Below are 21,995 nucleotides of genomic sequence, written 5' to 3'. Positions count from 1 at the left end.
AGTCTGATGTAAAATGGAAATAAAAGGTAAACCGAGAAAAAAAAACCTGACCTATATGCGATGCTTTTCATAAAAAGATGACCACTAACAAAAGCCCATTAAAGGAGTATAAATCATCTTACTGTTAATTATTCAAAGGTGTATGAAAACAAGGAGCTCATTTAGAAACATTTACATTAAAGACACATGATTTAATGTTTATGGACTTCAGATAGTAAAAAAATTAAAATTTTATTTCTTGCAGATATATACAGTTCAAGAGGTGTTCTGGTTTCCAGAACAATGGACCCCCAATTAAGATGAATTGTAACCAGACTTTTTTGTGACTTCCATTGAAGAAAATCTGCGTTAAAGTGTATGTAAACTATAACAATGAACTTCTCTTATTTGCTCCCTTTTGGTCTGCTACATATACCACTGAAAGTGCTTTGTTATATCTGTATGATAATGGCAAAAATACCTGTTGATGTTGACAGAATTCTTGTAAGCTGATGCTGTACTCTCATCCTGTGCACAAGGAGCGGCTATGGAGATAAGGAGGAGGTGTAGGGGGATGATGAGAGGTCTGCATTCTTTCTAATCCATCAGGAATCAGGTAGGCAGGGCTAATACCATGTGCTTTGTAAGAAAGATATGAGCATACTATGTTTCTGGCACATCAACAGTTATTTTTCTGTACTTGCAGGCTTTAAAGGGATAAAGCATAGGGGAACTTGCATGTATTGCAGAGATGAACTAAAGGTGATTTTTATTTTTGCCTTGACATAAACTTTAATGGGAAATGGTAGGCTGACATTGTTAAGCTTTTTTTCTGAAAATTGTACTTGCTGGTCTGTCATGTTGATTTGGTGGCTTCAATATTTGAATATTTTCTTAATCAATCACGTGCTTGTTCCAACTTCTCTCTGACTTCACCGTCTGAGTGCTGGTTTTGGGTCCATTAAAGCCAGTGGGGGCCAGGCAACTGGCACACAGTCATGGAAAACTAATTCCAGTATATAAAATTGTCCACAGGACAATATACATAAGCAGATGAGCTGTTGTCAGAGAAAATGCCTGGGGGGACCTCTGTTGCGACAGTGAAGGATCAGGTTCCAACTGTTCTTGAAAGTGCAAAACACTTTTAATTATTGTAGTCTTTTATAAAGTTTAAAGCAAAGCTTTCCACGGCTCTAAGACAGGAACATCATTGTAAAGCAGGTACGTCTGGTATATACCAGATACCAGACCAAGCTTTTTTTTTTTTTAGTTTAGGACAGCTATTGTTGTTTTATAAACGCTGTGGAAAAGTATAAAAAATAAAATATTTTTGTAAACAGAGATAAGAATAAAATAAAAAGTTACTAGAAATGTAACAGTAGAGTGTAGTTGTATCCTCCGATCAGCATTCGTGGTGACAGAGATTTTTCAGAAGGGAGTATGGTCTTTTCTTCACTGCCCAGGGACCGTTGGAAAAAAAGATTAGAAATGTTAATGTAACATTCCCATGATTAGATCAGAGTCCTTTTTATATTTGTCTTTCTTATTTCATAGTACATAAAAATATCCCTTCATATATTAAAAAGAAAAAAGAAAAAAAAATGATGATTCACGAAAATAAATAATTTCAAGTCATTTTGTAACCAGCCAGGTCAATCTCTGATTGGCATTGCTGTTAAAGAACAGTGTAATCAGTCTCCATTTTGACAGGTTCAGTCCCAGCTACGCCCTCATACAGCTCGTGAATCACCAGCTCAGGGACCTGCAGCACCGTCCTATCATTCGATGTTTTCTTCCCATTTTCTAGGCGTTTACGTAGTTCAGAAAGGGAAATTCTGTCAGATACCTTCCATGCCCAACAAGACTTCATAATGTTGTATCTGCAAAATAAATTATAAGACAATGGCGACATGAAACAAAGAATGTATAACAGACAAACATAGAACAAACAGACCCAGTTGTCATTCTTCTAGACCAAATTAGTAAATGAAAGCTAATTGGCCATCACTGAATCATCACCACCACATTCTCTTACATTTTTTTCTATTTGCCTGATATATCAAAGACATTAACATAAAGTATATGTATTTAAAAACAATAGTAGAAGGGAAAAAAAAGGTATTCCCTTACAAATTCTGTTTACAGCTGGAGGGCCTCTTCATGATGTTACCACGCTGCAAATGCTGCAAGATGCTGGAAGGAGGAACCTCTGGGAATGGAGGAGCACCTAAAAAAGAAGAGCAAGAAGATATGATTAGGCGCATATTTATCAGTTAAACATTCACTGCGGCTAAAACTTCCAGGTACACATAAATCAAAATGTGCCACACTCCACAGACCTTTACCAAAGATAAAGTATTTTTTGTAAGACAGATACCTACTGTTTTCTCTCCAGATAAACCTTAACCTCTAACACGTTTCACCATAAGGGCTTCCTCACATGAGTAAGCAGACATGGTGAAACACGTTAGATGTTAAAGTTTATGTGGAGAGGAACAAGCAGTATTTATCTGCCTTATAAATAAATATTTTATCTTTGGTAAAGATCTGCGGAGTGTGGCACATTTGGAATTATATTGCTAAGGGCAACAACGCACTTCTTTGCAGCCAGAGTGACTTTTTACTTTGCTTATTAAATGAGGTTAGGTTCTGCTGAATCATGTGCTAACAAAAATGCTGTTTTTGGTCAAATATGGTAAAAAATGGTATGATGTTAAGAAGGTTCATTTTTGGCATTATTGACCCAAAACAAACTTTTACAGATATTTGCAGGGTAAGGGTACACTGCTAAGTATTTATATATAGACTCCTAAGTGTATTTTCAATTTATTTTATGCTACTACCATGAGACAGGTGAAATTCTGTGTAGCTTTTATTTAACCCAAAAAAATTAAGGGCTGGTAAAAATAATGTGAAAAAGGATAAAGGAGATTAACTGGGATGTAAATTATACAAGGTTGCAAAGGTGATTCATATTAAAGTGGCAGCTAAATGCACTAGTGATTACATTCCCTTCCAACTACTTTGTAGTTCTGTATTGACCATGTTATAATTTACATCCCTATTTCCTGGTTGCAGCTTCCTATGTCATCTGCATTCCTTCAGCCTCCTCAATTGACCAATTAGTAGCACAGTAATTCGATCACATGTGCTGGAAAATTACACCTGTAATTTTTAATGTAAACTGGGTTGCTATGGCCAGCACAGACACTTTTCTTTTTCCAGTTTTTACACATAAGATAGTATTTATGCTCAAATTGGTAGTAATAATAATAATAATACTCATAGTAACAATAATAATTACTAACACTATAGCTATCACAATGATCATCATAGCTAAATCTACAAGTATCTTATTTTACAGACATCAACACTTACCTAAAGTTACCAATTCATAAAGTAGAATTCCAAAGGACCATCTAAATAAATGAGAAGAAATAATTAAAAAAATACCCTTTATATGAAATATTAAACAGGCATCAGTACAAAACTAAATTAATAAAGATTTAAAACAGTTTATAAGCAATACATGAAATGGTATATACTGTACATCTGACCATTGACCATACAACCATTCACGTTCAAGATTTAAAAATTTCCATAAAACTTTCTATCTATCTATCTATCTATCTATCTATCTATCTATCTATCTATCTAGACAAACAGAGGAGGGAAGGGTATTGTCCGTGATTTCTTGGATGGTGTCCCATTCTACTGAGAAGTAAACAAAAAGTAGATAATGACAGTAAATATATCAATGCTATTCCCTTATATAAGGATTACAAAACAGAAGATGTGATTTCATAACCAACCCCCCTTGGGTGTCATGGACTCACTTCCCCATCCCATGTGAGACTTCCTTACACCCCAAAGAATCCACAAGGGAAATAAATAGGCCCAATCATCCATGCAACCATAACCAAGATAACAATGAACAAATTCACATATTGTTTCTACTAAGAAAGGAATATAAAATTAGGACCCAACATCTGTAACCACTTGCCACAGAATTATATGGGTAACTCCAGTTGAAGTAAGTCTATTTGCAGCATAGTAAAGCTTTGTCCATCAAGGCTATTTATATAGAGAGCTTGGGAAGATTGGGAATATAGTGAAAAGCAATTTCTGATATAAAACTGAACATCCAATAATTAAAGCTGAACTCCAGGCAAATATTAAATCCACAGATTAATGCAGCTCTGTATTCAATAATACCTCAATAAACCTGAACTCCAGAGAAGGAAAACCTCTAACTTGTAGTGGCCCCACTCCCTACTTCAAGGGTTGGCTGCTGGTTTTGCCTCGCGGATGCGGAATAAGGTGGCATAATCCCCTTATTCCTTGCTCTCCCAGCAGCTGATGCTCTCTTTCATTGTCCCATACTTCAAGGTTATAAACAGCATCCTATCACACAATGCATGACTGCTGGTCCTGCATTGTACAGGATGACGTCAGAGAGCTGCGACCAGTCGGACAGTGAAGGGAAGAGACGTCGGGGGACAGGACTCATGAAGAGGAGGAAGCCTGCAGGAGCAAGGAATAAGGTAAGCATATCACCTTATTCATCGTCCCCTAGGCAAAATGATAGGTTAACCCTTGCAGTGAGCAAAGTGACCCACTGCGAGGGGAACATTTCATTTTCTCCAGCTTTAAATGTATTTTCTAATGCAGGCAGTGTAAGTACCTGAGTAAACAGAGGGAAGGAGAAGCAGCACAAGGAGACAATCAGTTGTGCTACAGTGCTAATGTGCTAATAGAAGAAGAGAGTGACAACGAAATGAGTTTATCGATCTGCTGCATCTCTCTTCACTGCAGCCTCTTGTAGTCTACTGTACAGTAGGGTTTAGTGAAAGGGAGGGAGAAGCAGCACAAGGAGCCAATCAGGATGTGCTGCGGTGCTCAGCCCATGCTGATAGAAAAACAGACCTTCAATAACCAGTCACAGAGTGGGGTTGGAGAGGAGAACTATAAGTAAAAGTGAAACTCCATCAGAGAAAGATCAGGTCTCCTCCCTTTCCAGCCAAAGCTGCGTAAATCTCAGAACTAGATAGACTGAAATATAACTCTTTTGGCAGGTAAAACAGATTCCTTATATATAATGCAAATGAGTAGTTAGTTATTTTGCCTGGAGCTCAGCTTTAAGCTATAACGTCCACAACTCTCTTCCACTTTAACTGTATCTCAGACCAGGTAAATCCCATGTGAACATTTTATACAAATATTTCAGGGTACCATTAGTGTAATCCATTAGATGCTATGTGCATGAGGTTCTATAAATTCTATGTATTCATTTAACTAGCGGCAATATAAATGTAGATTCCAGTAAACCCCATGTTATTTACTTCTGAATACATCTATACAGTCAAATTAATGGTGAATTTCATACAGATCAGTCATTATTGTGCTATGTTGTTTAACAGGAAGTTTTAAAAGAATGTAGTTTGTAAAGTTCAATTTATGAGTGTTTTTCATGTTCCTCTTGACAAGCTGTATACATTGTTATCACAGGAGAGGTCAGGTAGTTACTAACAATGATATTCAGCATAAATATTTGTATGCTATCACAATAAAGAAGAGATATTGCGTATCTGGGTGGAAGGCTGATGTGATGGAAGATCTTGCTTCAGGCACTTTTTTATTATGGCACACCTAGAAGATGGGGACACGGTGTTTAAAGAGAAAGAGTGGTATGAGTGCCAAGATAAACAGAAATGGGCATAGTGAAACAGTGTGTGGTTGGCAGCGGCCAGCAAACAGGTGTAAGGTACCAGATGGCAGGCGGGGAGGTCAAAGAAAGGCCGAGGGCAGTAAACCAGATGATAGCATATCTATCAAAACTGATTTTTCGGTGGGGATTAGGTCGGGAAAGCAGGCTGGGAGTCAGTATTGGGTGTCTAGGTAGGTACAGCACCAAGCCATAAGGAGAGGTTGTATCCAGATGTACAGATTACAATGAGAGTAATCTGTAGAGTAGACAGAAGAGACTTAAGCTGGCCATACACTGGTAGATGTTCGTATGAATGTTCCTACAAAAAAATCTCTTGAGAACCTTTCCATAATGATATCACAGTCCTTTTTTCCATCACTGCAGTTGAAAATGATCATCAATTTGACCCCATTAACTTTTAGAATAATCGACCAAACGTCCAGAATACAAATGTTTTCCTGCTGCCAAATGGCCAGCTTAAAGGAGAACTATGAGGCGAGTGATTTGCACTCATCCTCATAGTTAGAGCCGACCTGTGACAAAGAAACTGTCACATGTCGGCTCTATTGCTCGGGAAATGAGCGAACACATACCGTCGCTCGCTCACTTTCCGATCATCTCCCTACAGAGAGCGGTGACTGTCAGTCACTGCTCCCCACAGGGATGTCCTCCCTTCCCTCTCTGATCCTCCAGCGCTGAGTGGAGAAACGGACGGGTCTGCCTCTAGATAGGTAGAGCCGGGTCTACCTATAGGTAGAGGCAGCTGGGTCTGCCTCTAGATAGGTAGAGCCAGCTGTCACTCACGCAGCTGGGTGGATCCAGCTTAAAGGAGAAAGGAGCTTAAAGGAGAACTATGAGGTGAGTGATTTGCACTCATCCTCATAGTTAGAGCCGACCCGTGACAAAGAAACTGTCACATGCCGGCTCTATTGCTCAGGAAATGAGCGAACACATGCGGCGCTCTCAGTATATTGCAGGCAGTAGCCCGTGATATATGTCCTCCCGTGACCCTAAAGAGAACTATGGGGAAAAACACTTACCACATAGTTCTCTTTTAAGGAAGGCAGGCCAAGTCAGCAGCAGATACTTGCATGTTAACCCCTTCACGACCCATGGCGGGATAATCCAGCTGCTGCCAGATCGCTTTTTCACGATCTGGTAACCAGGCCGCACCACCCCGCGCTTTGTTTCCCCTGGGCTCCGCTGCCCCTCCTAAGGGCCCAGGACCGGCTTGCTGTGTGTCGGCAGGAAGCAGGGGAGGAGATCGGTGAACGTCCGTTCATCAATTTCCTCCCCGTACTATGGGAGCAACATGTATTGCATCACTTCTGGTCCCATAGCTGTCATTGCTAAGCTCCTGAAGCTCAGAAATAAGCTATTGAAGTGTGATCTGCACTTCAATAGCTTATTTAGAGTGTAAAGATGATACTAGGGGTCTTTTGGACCCCCAGCATCACCTTAAAGAGTACCTGCCACTGCCAATATGCTATCACATCTGGTTCCTTCCTCAGGCAAACTCTGACCAAATTGGGTTCCGAAATGTCGCCACACATTGTGAGACCTAATAAGATGTCAATAAAGGATATTTGACATTCGTGAACCTGGAGTGCCGGTGATTTCTTCACTTTTCACGGATTTGCTGCGGCGCCATCTGCATTTGCTGCAGCACGCTCCTCCATTTTATTTGTTTTTTTTTCCAGTCAGGAGTGCAAAGGGATATGGATTGAATAGATGATTGTCCCTGGATGCATCTTTTCTGCGTCCAGGGACAATCATCTAATCATGTACGATTACATCCGGATAGCATGTGGTAATATCTGGGTTTCCGAAGGCGTTCAGTGCACACAACGTGGATTTATCTGCTTTATGGCTATTGAGGAATATATTTAAATAACAGTGTTTGTGCTGGGAGTTTAGCTTTAAGATATTACATGTTTGTTTCGTATAAGCTGTCAAGTAAAAAAAAGTGTTTTGCTTAGGCCAGCTGCCCTTTTCTTTTAGTTTCATAAGATTTTTATAAATTTTTTCCAAGTATAGAAATACAGCTAGTACATACACTCCAACGTAGAGTGCATCAGCTGCCCTTTTCTTGTACTTAAAGTGGATCTTTACCCATAAATAACAACAAACACACTTTTAGAAATGTCTAGTAATGACAATCTACAAACACATACTTCTAGATAATTGCCGGCTTTGTATTCTTTGCATTCCTTATTTCTCTTTTCTTTCACAGTCTTCTGACAGTGTCAATGTTTACTAAGGGCAGGTTACTAGCTCTCCATTTACTTCCTGAAACTCTGGCACATGTGACTAGGACATGTGACCATGCACATTATCTCAGGGGAGAAAAATTCCTTTCCCTAAGATCTCATGAGATTACAGATGAGATTTCCCAGCAATGCTCTGCTGATGTAACCTTCCCAGGATGCAATGCTTGAGCACGATTACATAATTTGTGCCAGAACTGGACCAGGAAGTGAATGAACTCTATTTGTAAGTAAACAAAAAACAAGTTTAACTAATGAATGGAAGATGGTTTTAAATCAGTATGCAGAGCTGCATGCTGTTGTGACTTTAAGTGAAAGGGGGTAAAGGTCCACTTTAAGGAACAGGCCTTTTTTTGGAGGCACAAAGTTCATTCAGAAAAAGCTAAGTGACATTCACACTGTTGCTTTAAATGACATTTGCAAGAATATATTATCTCAATTTCTCGATGAAGAATGTAATAGCAAGTGTAAGAACATGTAGGCTTCATTGATTGTCTTGAAATATTTTCTCCTTCAATGGCTTAGTGATAAAAAAAGGACAATATTATTGAGAACTCACACATCAGATTTGCTGGAAGCAGACAAATGAAGGAGGCGCTCTGGAGCCATCCATTTTAGAGGGGTAGGTCGCCGGATGGGAAAAGATCCTCTGGAGTGCATTTCACAGGCTCCTCCTAGTCCAGTCAGTTTAGTGGTAAAATTATGCTGAATAACAACATTTCGGGCTGCTACATCTCCATGCACAAGGTTACGCTCTTGTAGAAATTCCTGTGGAGGAACCAGAGTGGTTGTGGTCAGACATGTTAAACTTGAGGTTTATTGATTTTTTTTTGTGTGATACAACCCCAGGGACATAACTTACCACTAATGAGATGCGTCCCATGTACTGATGGCGGCTGCTTATTGTAGAAATCATCCCATGACTGCCGCTGGATGCCCCCTACAGCACTGATCGTCCAGTACTGTAGGGCTTAACAGAAATCACTGCTAATGTGAAAGAGTCTGCTAAAGTTGCGACGCTCGCCTGCCCATCCGGTGCTTCCTCCTCTGCCCTCCATTTACAGAAGATGTACAATGTAAATGACCTGTGATTGGAGGATGGGGAGATGAATAATAGACTCTACCTCCTCAATTCACAGGTTGCTTTTTATTGCAGAAACTAATAGCACAATTTCTATTACTAGAGGTGAGAAGAGGAAAGGGCAGGCGAGCAACTTTTGCAGACTCTTTCACACTGGCAGTGGCTTCTATTAACCCCAGCAGCACTGGACGTTAAACGATGTAGGGGTTATCCGGCGGCACTCATGGAAGGTTTTCTGCAATAAGCAGCAGCCACCAGAAAATGGGACACACCTCATTGGTTCCAGGGACTCCATAGCAAAAAAAAACCCTAAACGTCTGCTTTAGCACTTCTGCCTTGCAGCACTGGTGATCCCCGGTTCAAATCCTGGTCAGGACAATATCTGCAAGGAGTTTGCATGTTCTGCCTGTGCTTGTGTTGGTTTCCTCCCACGGTTCAATACACATGCTGGTAGGTTAATTGGTTCCTGTCTAAATTGTCCCTGTATGTATGAATGTGAGATAGGGATCATAGATTGTAAGGTCCTTGAGGGCAGGGACTGACGTGAATGTGCAACTATGTAAAGAGCTGTGTGAATTGTCGGCTTTATATAAATACCTGTAATAAACAATTTTAAAAATTGGGGCTATCTCAACACTGCAAGGGTTAAGTGCTCCTTTTGGCCTATGGCAGAAGAGGGGAACCTCCGGCCCTCCAGCTGTGGTAATACTACAAATCCCATGATGCTTCTGTCTCTGCGAATCATGCCTGTGGCTTTGAGAATCTTTCAATGCATCATGGGATTTGTAGTTTCACCACAGCTGGAGATGCCCCACCCCTGGTCTAGGGTATAAAAATAAAGTCTAAAATAGAATATCCTAACCTGATCCTTTGTCCCATCTGGCTGCTAGAACAGTCCCTGCAGCCTCTTCTACCCCGGTCTCCGGTGGTCTATGCATCGCTGACATCATCACATCTATGCGAGGTCCATTTGTTTGTATTAGATGTGAGGACGCCTAGGGACATACCACGTTCAGAGCAGAGGGGAAGAGAGGTGAGCGGTCACTGCTCAGGCGATCAGGTGAGTGTATTTTATTTTAGATCTTATTTGAGACCTTTAGACCAAAACGGGGGTGGGAGACAATAGCCCAACTGCGAGGGTTAATTTTCTAAATGCCTGGTGTTGATCTTTAACCATATTACAGAGCATCAGAGAAAAAGGCAACATAATGAAGAAATCTAAATACTGCATAACATCAAGAAAGCACAGTATTTTACCATCGGACTGTCACAAACCCACAAGCAACACCATTACACAAGCAACTGGCAGCATGCAATATTATAAACAGTTGCTACTGACTGGCCTCGGTTATTCCTATATACAGTATGTCCTGTCTGCATTATCTCTTGGCAATTAATATGTCCAGTACTGCAAATCAATGCCTAGTGGGAGTACAATGTGTCTAATCTACTTCACTAATCCAATCTACTGGTTCTAGTAACATTGTTTTTGTATGGCTCTTTTCATTAAAAAGTGAAATGTATATCCTTATTGTGGACAGGCGTAGCCATTTTGAGTTGCAATCTGCCTTGTTAAAACGCTGTGTTTTGCAGTATACATATACATTTAATACACAGCAACAGCACCACATATTTAAAAGAGTTTATATCCATAGGACAGAGGGGTTTGCTATGCACTGTGACTGGTACTTAACAAGCAAACATCAGTAGAGAGTGTAATACTAAAGACAATAAGAAATGTACCATGCCATACCTTTGAGGAGGACACCAGGGCATAACCACAGATATAGCTAGCTAAGATCAAAGCTAGACCCAGTCAATTTCTTAGATGGACTGTAAAATTGCTGGATAGAGATTGAGAAGTGCAGACTTTTCCAGGCATTAATCACACATTGGTCCGCCTGTCTACATCGGCTTGGTACATAATACAGACTGCACAGCAACAACTCATGAGGTGAAAGCAAAGTTTATGATCAGCTCCACCAGAATCAGAGGACTATGGAGTGGCTAATTTAGTCTGCCAGGCTACAACTGGTTAGTGTACAGTTACAGTGACCCCCTAGTGTTAAGTTAAAGGATATAGATAGGACCCCGGTAGGGGTGCATTATAAGTTTCCCATCTCTGATCACAAGTTTTAAGTGGGTTGAAATAGTGGTGCATTATGGGCCACCCACCTCCTAGCCAGCAATGTTTTGTTTAGGAGGGGGGTCATGCTGTTTTTGGTGTATTCAGCTCTGTCAGAGCCTGCTGTAGAAAATTTGATGTGCTCTGTAATCTATTTAGTATAGCATTATCTTCCCTCTGCACTGTGCTTAAAAAAGAGAACTATGGGGTAACCCTTTTTGCCCATAGTGCTCTTTAGGGTCATGGGAGGACATATACTAACATCTTCCCATGACCCAAAACTCAGTATATAGCGACAATACTGTTGAGATCCACCCCACTGGCAGATTGACAGCGTGCTCTGCCTATCTAGAGGCAGAGCCAGCTATGCCCACCTCCTCCCCTGTCCATCCCACCAGTCAGCGCAGGAGGATCAGAAAAAGGGAGGGGGAGAAATCCCTGTGGGTAGAGTGGCCGGAGTCACTGCTCTCCGCAGGGAGATGATTGGGAAGTGAGCAAGCAGCGGTATGTTTTCGCTCACTTCCCGATCAATAGAGCTATGTGTGAGTTTCAATGTCACATCTTGGCTCTAACTATGGGGATGAGGGTAATTTAATCACCCCATAGTTCTCTTTTAATGACATACACACACAGTGCACAGCAGTAGCACATACTGTATAAAAGTAACATTTTTACATATCTTAGGGCTAGCCTTGGTTTACAGTGTGTATGGTTATGGTATAATGATGGCAGAGCATAAAAAACATGCCATCTACAAGTTTATATACCAGTGCTGACAGGATCTGTAGAGCGATAATGTAAACTTGGCACTCTGTAATGTCATAGAGGATTCCATGCAGTGACACAACATCCTGAAAGATAAAGATAACATGGTGAAATGATCATTTATGACACCTACTTAAGCACTCTTATAAGACAATCATCCTTTACTGTCTACGTGCGCATAGCAGGGGGTTTACTGAGGATTATTACATTCCAAATAAGCATAACATTGTGATATATAAAGGATAGGAACTTTTTCATCATCGTCTGATTTCTTTGCACTTTAAATCATTATTCTCAGCATAACTATGTGCATGTTGTAGCTTCCCTGGGGCATGTACTTTGGCTTTGTTCTCACCAGCCATGCTGTCATGCATTTTGTTGCCTTTTTTTTTCTTTCAATACATTTTTAATAAAGTTTAATTCTGTGTAACAAATAAACAGTAACAGCATACACAGAAGGAACAAATAAATTAGTAGAAACATAACGAAGGTGAAGAAACAGGGATGCAGGCCTATTATAGTGGGACACGCAAGTGGATATATCAGTGGGAGTGGTGTTCGGCATCTTAAGGAACATTAAAAAAAGATGATGGTGCAGGGTCCACGGGCAGTGACCTAGAAAGCAGACCAAATCTAATCCAGGTGTGTTAACTTTAGCATTAAAGTAGAGTATGTGTCCCAAAAGCTAATAGAACGAAAAAGAGAGGTACAGAGAAAAGAAAAAAAATTGGTGGGTATTGAAGAGAAAAAGAGGAACAGTGGAAGAAGGGAGGGAAAGGAGGGAAAAGGTGATGAAGAGTGGTTAGGGAACCAACCCGATTCCTGAGTCGGAGGCTGAATCCACTATATAGTATGAAGCTCAGATAATTAGAGCTTCATGAGGGCTTGAGTAAATATGTCAACTGTGGTTCCCAAATGCGTTTGAACTGGTGGAAAATATTTTGTTGCCTTTTAGGATACACGAAATTGAGAAAAGTAATTGCTGGCATTGGACCTATTCCCATCAGAGTGCTTGGTTGCTTTGCATTGGAAACAATCCTGCATGCTGCATTTTGAATGTGTTATTTTAAGTTGTACAATTTAAGTCAATTGAACTGGATCCTTCTAAAACACAGTGCAATGCATGTTGCCATAAGCATTCTGGTGAGAATGAGAGCTAAGTCTCCTAAGTTATTTGTTGTAAGAAGATTGTTGTATACAGAGCTCAATAGCTCAAGGTGAAATTTGAACAGGTGACTAACCCCCTCCCTTCATGAGAGGTTTTAACCAGAGGTCTCAGTGCCTGACAGAAGGTACTGCAGTGCTCTATCTTAAGAAAACCAGTGGTGCTCTGAGAATCCAGTTCACAATAATATTGCCCCAAAACCTTTATAGTTTCTCCTTAGTTTGCCAAAATACATAAAATACAGAACTCATTATTACTGGTTTTTCGCTAACCAAAGTATTAGAGGGCATTTTTTAGTACTGTACATTCCTACTGCATAGATATATGGCCCTACAGATAGCATATTTGCATAAAGCTTTGTAATGAATGCTGCGCTGTCATATAAACAAATTATATAGATATGTCAGGTTTGTCTGTTCTGCATGAAAACAAAAGCTGTAGTACCTTCATAGCTGTTACTTTTGTACTACTTCCCACAGCGCCAGGTTATTGCTCTGTGTAGCACTACCATGAACCAGTCAAAATCGTATTTTCTGAAGGTCAAAAATAGCTAATCATGCACTGATAATTATTATTATTGCAATTATGGTGAGCAATGTCATTGTATAGGCACATGACAATCCTATTAACACAGAATTGTCTAGTCTAAATGCAGCACTGTCTCTCTATAAAACCCACATATGAAAGTTGTGCTTGTCCTGTAAAGCTTGACAAGGTGTGGTACTGTTGGTTATCCACAGATCATTCCAACATTACAATTCCAATAAATTTCACATTGCAAATGTTTGTTTCCAATTTGTGGCTTGGGAAGGCTGGGCATGTCCTTCACACACTGGTTAAATAGAGATGCCCTTTGGTTTTTTGAAACTGAGGAGTGGCTGGAGTGTGTTAGGCTGCATCTGGGTTGGATTGTAATTCTCACATGTAAGTGATTTCGATTTCATCTGACATTAGGCCCACTGTGTTTTTGAGTCTATGTTTGGTATTAAAAAACATTGTTCACTGGAACTCTCTAGTACCCCCCTCAATGAAAGAGTGGCTTATCAAACTTGATCATTCAAGGTTAATGGAATAATTGATTCATTCACTATAGGATCGCTCAAATAAATTTGAAGCAATATGGTAACCTTGGCTCAAGTTTAAGGAATCATCTCTATATATGCAGATGGTGTACTGAATCTGTCTCAGATAACTGCATTGTGACCACATTACATGCTATGCTGTTGCTGTTTGCTTGGGAACTGCTTGGGAATCCGTATCCAATTTACCTGCCTCCATTTGGTTATTGTTACTTGCACTTCTTTCTTTTTGCCCATTCTCCATACTTCCTTAACTACTTCATTTCCTGTATGCTTGTCTGGAATCTATGCTTTTCGTGCCTTGCTTGCTGGAAGGATAAAGGGGGGGGGTTGTAGCTAAGACTGGCCATACACTAGTCAAGTCCTGATGACTTGGTCACAATTGGACCAGTGTGTGGTCCTGTCGATTAAAAAAAAAAAAAAAAAACTGCTCCCAGCACATATTAGAACAAATATGATGATATGCTCAATAACAGTATCCCAATTTGGTGTCTGTTCCCCACACAGACCCCATTGTAATTCCAAAGTAACACCACTGCAGAAGAGTACACAACACAAGTGTAATATTTATCTTCTTAGACACAGGAACATTTGCAACATTTATTATACACAAGCTAACCCTAGACAAGTAAAAAGGTATATGCTGTAGGTATTAAATAGGACAAACCCAGAAAGACAACACACTGTAAAAATAACTCTTGAATACACATCATGGACTAGTATATTCTAGTATATTTATGGCCTCAAGCTTAAACAAAGAGAAGACATTTTCAAAATGTAGCATATTGGTATTCACTGTCTGTAACGCTGTGATAAAAAAAAAAGGGATGAAATTCTTCTCACTTCTAAGGGCTAGTGGTTATAATTTCTTCGCTCATAGTTGGTCTCTTTTACATATACACCCTGGCATGAATCAGTAATACTGGTAGCTGTACCACTGAATGTAAACCATAATATCATGGGGGTGTCAGTAGCCCCCCTACAGTGGACTTTGCATGTTGGCAAGCGTGGCTTTTTTCTATCATGGAAGAGATCCATGGCTTGATTTAACAAGGTCACTTTGGGGGACATGATGTGGGGTTCATTTAAAGAGGCTTCTGGGGCATGTGGTCATACAGGGCACTATGACAAAAATGGTCTACGGGGCCATATAGCTGAAATTTTAAATGTATGTCATTGTTATCACACTAGTAGCCAAGCAAGTTGGAACACTGTTACTAGCTAAAAGATCTTTTAAAATACACAAAGAGAGCATTTTCCAAACAAAGGGCATTTGTTTTATCAATGAGGCTTGCTGTGTTGCTTGATGTGTAAAAGGTTTTTTATTTCACTTTAAAATAAGCACCTTATTCATAATGGTTGTAGTTTGGTTATGAGACTTCTAAAATTAACATTATTATTAAAAAATGTCTACCAATTGTTACAGTATTTTCTCTATATGTAAGGAAGAACTCCGGGCATGCAAAAAAATTAATCCTTGCAGTGGGGTTACCCCCACACTACAAGGGTTAAGTGCTCATTTTGGTCTAAGATCTAAAATAAAGAAGATACATTCACCTGATCCTCAGTCCCACGTTGGTAGCCACACCTCTCTCTCCCTCCGCTCTAGCTGTTGAATGTCCCTTTGCATTCTCATACCCAGTACAAGTCAGTGGACGTGATGACATTACAGATCCTTAGACTGCCAGAGCCCAGGAAAGAAAAGGCTGTGAGGACTGATCTAGCAGCCAGGCGGGACCTAGGATCAGGGGAGTATATATTTTTTTACTTTAGACCCCCAGATAGAACAAAATGAGCATTTAACCCTTGTAGTGTGTGTGTGTGTGTGTGTGTGTGCACCTCCATCCCTTATTTACATAATTCTTTAATCTTTCACAAACTATGGAACCTTTGTAGTTAAAAGTATTGTAAGTAGTGCAATTCTTTTAGCAACAAACTTACTGTCAAAGGCCCATAATTTGTGGAAGATGTTTGTATTATTTCTAATATCCACAGCTAAAAAGACACCGGGGTAGTGAAGAATCTACTGCAAATAAAAAAGGTTACATGTAGCTTGCAAACTGATTTAGGTAGTGAATACATAAATAATATGTTTTGTTTTCCTCACCCTCCGACAGTCCCAGAGAAACTGCAAAAGTGACCCGGGCTCCACACACTCCAGCACCATACAGAAAGGCTTCTGTTCAGAGCAACACCCAATAATATCCACCAAATGGGGATGTGTGCCCAGCCAGGCTTGAAATGCTGCCCTCTGCAGGAAATCTCGGACTTCACTTGGCTCGGCACTGTCTGAGAAATCAGCAATAAAAAAGGAGTTAAAATATACAGTTGTAAAAAATATAACAAATGCTTACATTGCCTTTAAAATTACCTTTATACTTGCATACAGGTACCATAATAGTACATTTAATTATAGGTACACATTGTTTAAGTCACATGCGTACTGGATAGCCTATAGAAGGAGGAAATGTAACATGCTCTTAGAAATATCAACGCATTTCTAGATAGGATCCACCTTCTTCATTCATGAAAGCAGTGTGTACCTGTGTGGATCTTTATGGACTATATTACCTTACCTCTGCTCTACATGTAATTATTCTGTAAATTCTCTCTGTGGTTTTGCATACACCTACCTTTCAGTTGTTTGATGACAACTTCTTTTCCTGGTACAGCATCTTGCTCCCTCAGCCCTGTCTTGTAAAGGGGACCAAACCTCCCTTCCCCAATCTGTTGCAAGGAGGGTTGCCTGATTCTCTCCGATGGTATCTCCAAAGCCAAGAGTGAGGGGTCTTTTGTTCTCAGCACATTCTCCAATGACGGTTCTTCCAAAGAGATCCCTGAGCTCACAACCCTGTGGCTCTCCTGCGCCAGATGGCCTACATAAAGATATGGTAGAAAAGTCAGTATCGAGTGAAACAGGGTATCACTGGTTTTACCTACAAAATCTGGGCACCTTGTGCATGATGCTTGTCAGGGTCTTTGCTACACTTTATTTTAAATGTTTTTTGTGATTTGTAGCTAGAATTATGTGCACGCCAAAGAGGCAAAAGGCCATATAGTGTATTTTATTTGGCAACCAGATCCTGCTCTTGTCCTGCAAGATGCCAAATATCTTTAACTTGAAAAATCTCTCTTCATCATGGACTCCGGTAAAAGGTAATACTCTAATTCCTCACAGACTACCAAAATGCAGAAAAATCACCACTCTAGATAGTGCAGGTAAAACACCTGTTACTAAAAAAAAAGGAGAATAAAGATACACTTACAAAGTGACAACTTGAGCAGGACTTACAACTAGGTAATACAATTCCCATCAGGTATCTGATCACAATTACAGATGCAAAAGTATCTCTTCACAGAAGTCTGCAGAAGAGATAAAATGTGATGGTAATGTGCTGTGAAGGACACTGTACATCCTGTGAAAATAAATACCACAACCCACCTAGATGATGAAACAGTGAATGAGGAGCGAGCAAGCAGCCTGGGAGCAATGCCTCAACATCACATGAGAATCTCACGAAGGAGCAGGACCCCAAAACATATTTTAGTGGAGTTACATTGCTCTGTCCCCATTCACTGTATTGCGATCTGAATAAGTTGTGGCATTTCTTTTCACAAATTGTCCAGTATCCTTAACAGTACATTACCAACATATTTTATCTCCCCTTTTGCTGGCTTCTGTGAAGAGTTACTTTTGCATCTATAATTGCAATGGGATACCTGATGGGAGTTGTATTGCCTGGTTATAAAACCTGATAAATTTGTCACTTTGTAAAAGCATTTTTATTTTTACTTTATCTATTAAAAGGCGTTATATCTGCACTATCCAATGTGTTTTGTTTTATTTTATACTCCAGTTATATTGCTTTTTGATATATACGGAGCTGGCAAGAATGAACTGTTTGCCCTGGCATCTGCGAAGCACAGGACATTTGAAGGTTTGTAAATCCACCCTAGTTTCCATTTAACGATCTAGGTATGCACTATTGCTCACTCACATCACTAAGAAGTACAGAAGAAAAGCAGAAAAAAGGAAACCATAATTATACCGAGTAGGGAAATGGGATAGATTTATTTTTATTTAATCTAATCCAAGATTTAATACATTTGGGGTTTTCATTAGGAGGGGGTAGCATTTTACAGCTCAAAAAGACATTTCTGCATTATTCTGCTTTGAATTGATTTTTTGGCTAGACAGGCAGATGGATATTGAGGGGCCCATTTATACCACTTGCTTTGGGTTGTGTTGGCCAACACAGCCCTTAGGCAAGCACAAGGCAAATTGCCTTGTTTCTAATTACCACAGTTTATATCAACGCACAGTGTTATCCAAAATGGCGCATGCCTCTAAACGTAGCACAACATGTTATGTTTACTTGCATAAATAACACATTTTAGAAAAACTCTGCAGTGCTTGAAATCGTCTCCCTTTTCACCCCTTTATTCCTATAAATGTGTATAGAATTTTTTGTTTAAAGTTGGCTTAAAAGCCTGGGGCAGGTTTTGGCAGTCTCAGTGGTACGGGGACTGCGAGTATAATGGGCAGATCTTTCATCTCACGTTCACGCTGCTACTGATAAGAGATTTGTCCATCTGTGGCAATTACTACTTTGTCTAAGCAGGCAAGCTTTCATACCTTAGAAATAGTGCTGAGTGGCGAAAACATTACCTTTTTTTTACTGGCTTATCTCAAATTTCATCAGATCCTAGCAAGTTTACAAGCCTTCATTACATATTTACAGATTTTTCAAATAGGTTTGTTTAGCCTGCAGATTAACTACTTTATGACTCTTACCACCATTTAAAGGACCAGACAGGATGGCTGTTATGGCTCCCATTATTGCAGTCGGTCATTGCCTGGCACCGGAAATCTGTGCTAGTTATAGGGCAGAGCACATCTGTGCAACACAATGGCGTGTCTGTCCTAGAACCAGCAATGGCCAATGACAACCTGCATCACCGGATAGGATAACCACCATCCTGACACGTCCCTTAAAAATGGCATTGCAGCAGCCACTGTAAGCTCAAATGCTATTTTAAAGAAAACCCATACTGACAGAGTATGAACCTGCCGTTGCTGACCTCTCATTTTAAAAGTGCTGGTTAGGCCGCTGTCACACTGACCTAATACTTTCTGAGCTCATGACTTGGAAATGACATAGCTGACATTTCTCTACTAAAAACGTACTTTGGGGTATTTGAGTGATGTTTTAATGTTTCCTCCATTCCCTATAATACAGTGCCTGGTGTTTGGGAAACATGTTGGCCAAAACTCTGTCTCTATACTAATGACAAGTTTGGCATTTGTATGTGTTTTTTGGGGGGCTCCAGCAGTGGATGTAGAAAGCAGGCAGGAATGCTAAAAGTAAGCTGTGGTTACAGCAGTGGTTGGTATGCAGTGGGGGCATTACATTTGCATTTCTACATGACAGTTGTGCTTTAATATCTGGGTGTTCTGGTAGATCATAGACTCAATAATAGCATGCAATGTCAAGCTGCAGTTTCTAAAGCAAGCAAAATACTTTCTTGTATTAAGAGGGGTATAGACTCCACAGATAGAGACATAATCCTGCCCCTGTACAGAGCATTAGTAAGACCTCATCTGGAATTTGCTATTCAGTTTTGGGCACCAGTTCACAAAAAGGATGTTGTGGAACTAGAGGAAGTGCAGCGAAGGGCGAACAAACTCATAAGAGGCATGAAGGAGCTCAGCTATGAGGAACAATTATCTGATCTGAATTTGTTCTCTCTGGAGAAGAGGCAATTAAGGTGGGACATGATCACCATGTATAAATACATAAATGGTCCATATAAAGAGCTTGGTGCCAACTTATTCACATTAAGGTCACTGCAAAGGACAAGGGGGCACTCTTTGCGTCTGGAGAAAAAGAGGTTTAACCTTTGCATACGAAAAAGGATTCTTCACAGTTAGAGCTGTGAAAATGTGGAATAGACTCCCCCAGGAGCTAGTGCTAGCTAGCACTGTAAATTGTTTTTAAAAACATCTGGATGTATTCCTTAATGCACAGAATATTACTGGATATTGAGTTATTATAGATATTTTAGGCATCAGAGATTGTTGATCCAGGGAATATCCGATTGCCTTATGGGATCAGGAAGGAATTTTTTTCCCCTGTTGGAACAAATTGAACCATGCTTCATAGGGTTTTGTTTTGCCTTCCTCTGGATCAACGTTGGGTAATTGTGGGCATAGTGTTCTGTTTAGGCTTTTCTTCTTTTTTTTTTTTCTCCGTATCTCAATAAGTTGGACTTGATGGACTTGTGTCTTTTTTCAACCTGACTAACTATGTAACTATTTTTGCATCAATGACAACTACTACATCCACTATCTACCGAATACTGCATCATTACAGAAATGTGTTATGCTTGTTTCTATACCCGTCAAACAAGCTTTTGAGAGTAAGACAGCAACATTCCTTATTTCCAGAGTCATCTTTCAAGTTATAAAACAGGCAAGCCTTCATTTACATAACTCTCAGGGTACGCAAATACTTTTATCCCTACTTACAGCTAGATATGCTTCTCCAGTGAGAACTGTGATGTACTTTCACAGTGAAAGTTCCTTGTTCCTGCACTTTACATATTTCTGAATAGATCAGTTTTTGCCTTTTTCTCAAGAGCAACTGAGCATGCAAACCCACCTCCACAAAGTCACTAAATACTGATTGTATTTATGATTGTACAGCGTATTCATTTTTATTTTTCCAGGGCAGTCTCATCCGGTCTATGGCTAGATGCCTGTTCATGTCAGTAGTACAGTGTAGCAGTCAAATCACTGTTTCATCTCCCACTTCAAGGCTCCACATTATGGTCATCAAAACTTTACCCATGCACAAGTACAATACTTTATTACTATCATTGTGCAGGCACTGTCAGCGTACTTTTTTATATTGTACATAATAAACATAATTTCTGTTTGAAGGTTTTGGGTCATTGTACTTGTTACCTTGCTATCTGCTTATTGCTAGACCCAATTTCCCATCATTGTCATAAGCCTCATAATATCATTATATAAGCATACTATGTTGTGACAGCCATGTCTGCCAATGTGAGTGTATTTGTTCTTTTTTGCAAAAAGTGGACTATGACTTTTAGCCTGCAGCAATCACAACTACCTTTGCTGAAATTTGGATCAGTTTTTTGGTGCTATTACAGGATCAGTTATCTTTTACAACCACCCTGATAAGATATGGTGCTTTAGGGGTTAGTTTAGCATTAGGGGTTAGCATAAGGGGTAAAGTAAAGTTAGCAATTAGAAGGTTAAGAGTTTGCATTATACTTAGGGATTTTAACATTAAAGTCACTCATGCCTTTGCTTATGGAGGGAACTCTGCCCCAGTTATACTCCCTGTGACGGACCCCCGTACTCAGGATGAGTATGTCCGCCGCTGTCTTCTTCCTTGCTGAGGAGATATTGGACCCCGCTGATCTGTAGCTCCCAGTTTCCCCAGTCACTAGCCAAGGCTCGAGTGTAGGGTAAACAAACTCTGATTTATTGAGCAACTGCACAAACTTATATACAGCAAGTGATGAAATCAGAATATAATCCCATCACATCCACCCTCCCCTCCCAGACCATCGGTCTGCTCAACACCACAGGTGTCCACCTGCTAACGAGCTCCAGACAGCCATAGCAGGAGCCTGGCCAGAATGTCATTGTTCTGAGCTCCCTCAGAGAACAATGGGAGATAACGAGGGATGGTGCTGATACTCTTTCCATAACCAGGTCACACAGCATAACGCACTCAAACATAACTCAACCCCAATACACATTTAACTTATAAACTGATCACCATGTCGTCACAC

The 21,995-nt window shown here is 40.0% G+C and overlaps 1 protein-coding gene across 1 annotated transcript in view; it reads right to left on the bottom strand.

Annotated features, from left to right (window-relative positions):
• Nucleotides 1-1,397: 1,397 nt before the first annotated feature.
• Nucleotides 1,398-21,995, bottom strand: part of STYK1 (serine/threonine/tyrosine kinase 1) — a 37,917-nt gene continuing 17,319 nt past the window's right edge. The window contains exons 4-10 of the mRNA XM_018566646.1: nt 16,802-17,044; nt 16,276-16,457; nt 11,927-12,010; nt 8,513-8,721; nt 3,358-3,398; nt 2,110-2,206; nt 1,398-1,859 (exon numbers count right to left, since the gene is read on the bottom strand). Coding sequence (XP_018422148.1) covers nt 1,655-1,859; nt 2,110-2,206; nt 3,358-3,398; nt 8,513-8,721; nt 11,927-12,010; nt 16,276-16,457; nt 16,802-17,044 — 1,061 coding nt within the window. The 3' untranslated portion in view covers nt 1,398-1,654. The remainder of the gene's footprint in view (nt 1,860-2,109; nt 2,207-3,357; nt 3,399-8,512; nt 8,722-11,926; nt 12,011-16,275; nt 16,458-16,801; nt 17,045-21,995) is intronic.

This window comes from Nanorana parkeri, unplaced genomic scaffold (genome assembly GCF_000935625.1).
Source record: "Nanorana parkeri isolate BGI_ZX_2015 unplaced genomic scaffold, ASM93562v1 scaffold965, whole genome shotgun sequence".
In the NCBI taxonomy this organism is placed as follows: Eukaryota; Metazoa; Chordata; class Amphibia; order Anura; family Dicroglossidae; genus Nanorana; species Nanorana parkeri.
The sequence above is the reverse complement of the archived record's forward strand: the minus strand, read 5'-3'. Positions and strand labels throughout refer to the sequence as shown.